The sequence below is a fragment of the Babylonia areolata genome, chromosome 6 (genome assembly GCF_041734735.1).
Source record: "Babylonia areolata isolate BAREFJ2019XMU chromosome 6, ASM4173473v1, whole genome shotgun sequence".
Classification (NCBI taxonomy): domain Eukaryota; kingdom Metazoa; phylum Mollusca; class Gastropoda; order Neogastropoda; family Buccinidae; genus Babylonia; species Babylonia areolata.
In genome coordinates this window covers 23,018,596-23,023,595 of record NC_134881.1, presented here as the reverse complement: position 1 = coordinate 23,023,595, position 5,000 = coordinate 23,018,596, and the positions used below count along the sequence as shown (strand labels likewise).

At 48.5% G+C, this 5,000-nt stretch overlaps 1 protein-coding gene across 1 annotated transcript in view; it reads right to left on the bottom strand.

Annotated features, from left to right (window-relative positions):
- LOC143282842 (uncharacterized) overlaps positions 1-5,000 on the bottom strand; it is a 46,351-nt gene that overhangs the window by 35,525 nt on the left and 5,826 nt on the right. Inside the window, exon 2 of the mRNA XM_076588670.1 lies at positions 2,751-3,029. Coding sequence (XP_076444785.1) covers positions 2,751-2,990 — 240 coding nt within the window. The 5' untranslated portion in view covers positions 2,991-3,029. The remainder of the gene's footprint in view (positions 1-2,750; positions 3,030-5,000) is intronic.

The window sequence follows — 5,000 nt, the reverse complement described above, 5'->3', positions numbered from 1 at the left end:
AGAGGGAGGAGAGGACACAGTCAATTGAATACCGTGAGGGGGAGTGGGGAGGGGAGGAGTGTGTGTGTGTGGGTGGGGGGGGGGTGTGGGGGGGAAGGGTCGGTGGGTTGGGGGAGGGGGGGGGGGGGGGAAGGGGATAGGAAGCGTATCTTTTCACGCTCAATCTTTGCGTGAGCTGTCGACGGTGTTGTGCATTGTGAGTGTCTCCACCATGCAACATAATCTCCGCGCCCCTCTAATGTCTTCTGTAAAAGAGAGAGAGAGAGAGAGAGAGAGAGAGAGAGAGGGGTGGGGGTGGGGGTGGAGGGTGGAGGGGGAAGGAAAGGGGAAAGGGACAGGGTGCAACAGCAGTGGTTGTGCTGGTGGTGGTGGTGGTGTAGGGGAAAGGCTGGCTTTGTGAATGTGAACATGCGTATGTGCTTTCGCGTCGCAAAAAAAAGGAGGTTTGTGTGTGTGTGTGTGTGTGTGTGTGTGTGTGTGTGTGAGTGCGCGCGCGCGTAGGTGTGTGTGTGTGTGTGTGTGTGCGCGCGCGCGTATGTGTGTGTGTGTGTGTGTGTGTGAAAAGGTCCGTTCAATGGAAGGTATTGATTAGGGGAGGGGTGAGGTGTGTGTGTGTGTGGGGGGGGGGGGAAGCTTTGATTTGACAGCCGGCAACGCTACCGACACAAAGCATGACTGACTGATAGAAAGCGAGTCAAACACTTTGGGAAAAAAAAAGAAAAAAAAGAAGTCAAAAATCGATCAGCCATGTTCAGTGAATTAGCCCATCAATCCACCAGCCAACCAACCAACCAACAAACTAGCCAGCCAGCCAGTCACTCACTCACTGAATCAGTTGGTCCACTAATCAATCACCCACGCCAAACAATCACCCACACCAATTAATGACCCTCGCCAATCAATCATCCCTCCATTCAATCACCCACACCAATTAATGACCCTCGCCAATCAATCATCCCTCCATTCAATCACCCACACCAATTAATGACCCTCGCCAATCAATCATCCCTCCATTCAATCACCCACACCAATTAATGACCCTCGCCAATCAATCATCCCTCCATTCAATCACCCACACCAATTAATGTCCCTCGCCAATCAATCATCCCTCCATTCAATCACCCACACCAGTTAATGACCCTCGCCAATCAATCATCCCTCCATTCAATCACCCACACCAATTAATGTCCCTCGCCAAACAATCATCCCTCCATTCAATCACCCACACCAATTAATGTCCCTTGCCAATCAATCATCCCTCCATTCAATCACCCACACCAATTAATGACCCTCGCCAATCAATCATCCCTCCATTCAATCACCCACACCAATTAATGACCCTCGCCAATCAATCATTCCTCCATTCAATCACCCACACCAATTAATGACCCTCGCCAATCACTCATCCCTCCATTCAATCACCCACACCAATTAATGACCCTCGCCAAACAATTATCCCTCCATTCAATCATCCACGCAAAACAATCACCCACACCAATTAATGACCCCCGCCAATCAATCACCAACACCAATTAATCATCCTCGCCAATCAGTCACTAATACCAATTAATCAACCACGTATTCAATCAGTCACCCATACCTATCAATCACCCACATGAATCAATCACCAACACCAAACAATCAGTTTCAGTTTCAGTTTCTCAAGGAGGCGTCACTGCATTCGGTAAAATCCATATACGCTACATTACATCTGCTAGGCAGATGCCTGACAGCAGCGAAACCCAACGCGCTTGTCAGGCCTTGAGTGCATGCTTATATATTTGTGTACCTATCAGAGTGGTTTATATATATATAATTTTGCCACAGGACAACAGAGGAAGGTGGCAGAATGGTTAAGACGCTCAGCTGCCAGTACAGAGAGTCCGTGAAGGTGTGGGTTCGAATCCCGCTCTCGCCCTTTCTCCCAAGTTTGACTGGAAAATCAAACTGAACGTTTAGTCTTTCGGATGAGACGAAAAACCCGTGTGCAGCACGCACTTGGCGCACTGATAAATGAAAAAAAAAACCCACAAAAAATCACCCGCAACAGTCAGTCACCAACACCGCAACAATCACCCACAACAATCAGTCACCAACACGGAAACAATCACTCACAACAATCAGTCACCAACACTGAAACAATCAGTCACCAACACCGAAACAGTCACACACAACAGTCAGTCACCAACACCGAAACAATCACCCACAACAATCAGTCACCAACACAGAAACAATCACCCACAACAATCAGTCACCAACACGGAAACAATCACCCACAACAGTCAGTCACCAACACCGAAACAATCACCCACCACAATCAGTCACCAACACTGAAACAATCACCCACAACAGTCAGTCACCATCACCGAAACAATCACCCACAACAGTCAGTCACCATCACCGAAACAATCACCCACGCCGATCAATGGTCCCGTCAATCAGTCAACAAACTCACCAATCAAATCAGCCACGCCAACACGTTATCCCAGCAAAACAATCAGCCACGCCAACACGTTATCCCAGCAAAAACAATCAGCCACGCCAACACGTTATCCCAGCAAAAACAATCAGCCACGCCAACACGTTATCCCAGCAAAAACAATCAGCCTCGCCAACACGTTATCCCAACAAAAACAATCACCCACGCCAATCAATGACCCCAGCAGTCAGCCCTCCCCGTCTCCACCCTTCTTCTGCCCCCCCCCCCTCCACCACAACCACTCTCCCTTCCCTCAGCCCCCGTGACTCACGGTGGTCAGGTCCCAGGCTCGCAGCCAGGTGAGCGCCATGTCCAGCTGCCTCGCCATCACCAGGGAGCGCTGTGTCCCCGGACCCTCACTCCTCCGCCTCCACTCCCCACCTCCATCCCCCCCGCCACCTCCCTCGGGGGTTCCCTGGGCTCCGGGCGCCCTGCCTGTCGGGTGGACAGCGTGGCTGGGGGTGGGGGTGGCGGGGGGTTGGTGCTTCGTCACTACCTGTCCCGTGCTCATGGTGCTGTTTGTGCTGGAGGGTGCTCGAGTCGTGTTGCTCTGCCAGAGAAAACACACACAGGTATCACTGTGGGGTGGTGGGGGAGGGTGGGTCGGGGCGAGGGTTAGCCTTTAAAATCTTGCATGTCTTGTACCATGTAATCATACTGAATGACTGTGATTTTCGAGCTTTGTATTGTATTGCATTGTGTTTCTCTTTTTGTCACGACAGATTTCTCTGTGTTAAATTCGGGCTCCTCTTCCCAGGGAGAGCGTGTCGTTACACTACAGCGCCACCCATTTTCTTTTGTATATTTTCCTGCCTGCAGTTTTATTTGTTTTTCCTGTCGAAGTGGATTTTTCTACAAAATTTTGCCAGGAACAACCCTTTCGTTGCCGTGGGTTCTTTTACGTGCGCTAAGTGCATGCTGCACACGGGACCTCGGTTTATCGTCTCATCCGAATGACTAGGGTCCAGACCATCACTCAAGGTCTAGTGGAGGGGGAGAAAATATCGGCGGCTGAGCTGTGATTCGAACCAGCGCGCTCAGAATCTCTCGCTTCCAACGCGGACGCGTTACCTCTAGGCCATCACTCCACTCCATGTGACATACAATACAACTGAATTTCTCTTTTTGTACGATAACAACATTGAGAAAACTGAAAACAATTTTGTGTGGCAAGAACATTACACTAAGCTCAAAGATCAGACTGACGCGCTCCTCTGTAATATCTTAACGTTCCTGAATGCCTTGGACATTGACAACTGACACGGAGAAGAGGATACACGCCACAGGGATGAACTGTTTCCGAAACCTCCTTTGGATCTTCTACACAGAGATCACATCACCGATGAAAAAATGAGAACCAGACTCAGACAAACCATCGGATCCGGAAAAACCCCCATCCCCTAACCACAGTGAAGAGACGCAAACTGAAGTGATATGGGCACGTCTCCGGATCAGCAGGACTTGCCAAGTTAGACATGCAAGGCACAGTGCAAGGAAGGAGGAGAGGCAGGCAAAACAGGAGAACAAAAGCCCGGAATGAACAGACCTGAGACTGAACGAAACCCCGAGAGAGACGAGTAGCAGAGAAATGGAGAGAACTGGTTGTCAGGTCATCAATAGTGTCTTTACGGTTGGCAACTGCGGGAAGAAGAAGAAGAAGAAGAAGAAGAAGCGTTTTGAGGTGAAATACAAAAATAATGTCTCTAGGGCGCAGAGCAAAAACATAAGAAATTACCACACTTGAGTATATACACAGTTATCACTCCACAGTTATCACGTCTGTGCTCCGGTGTGTTGCAGGCTGTTACACACATTATTACACAATGGTGTTATGGGCATACACAACGTTGTCACTGTGGGTGTTTCAGCAACAGAACATACATGTATCGCTCTGGAATGTATATGTTCAGTAAAAAAAAAAAAAGTCTACAATGTTATGACACATGAGAAAAAAAAATCTAAAAAGGTAGGTATAAATTAGAGCAAAAATTGTGCAAATCGGATAAAATGGAACAGAAAGGAAAAACAGAACTGAAGTAAAATAAACTGATAAGAGATACGCGACACTTTGGCACTTTGTCATCAGCTTAAAAAGTCCATGTGACATAGGGGTACTGTATCTTTTTTTTTCAGTGAAGAAGAAGAAGAAGCAAACACACTGACAACCCCCCCAAAAATTCATGTGCATAATTGAAGGAAAGTTTTAAAGCATTATAGGCTTGACTTCGCAGACGAATATGTATGAAAAGGGTTGTGGAGTTTCGTCAGCTGCAGCTGATGACTGATGAATCCTATATCCAAGACAAGCCTGCTCTGCCTGCCACAGTGACTGCCGGGGAACGTCAGATATGGGTTGGGTGCTGGGTCCTTTCGTCGCATCCTTCTGTCAGTCGCTAAACTTGGATGTACCCTGCCTGTTGTCTTTGCCTACGTCTTTCCTCAAGGCCTGACTAAGCGCGTTGGCTTATGCTGCTGGTCAGGCATCTGCTTAGCAGATGTGGTGCAGTGTATATGGATTCGA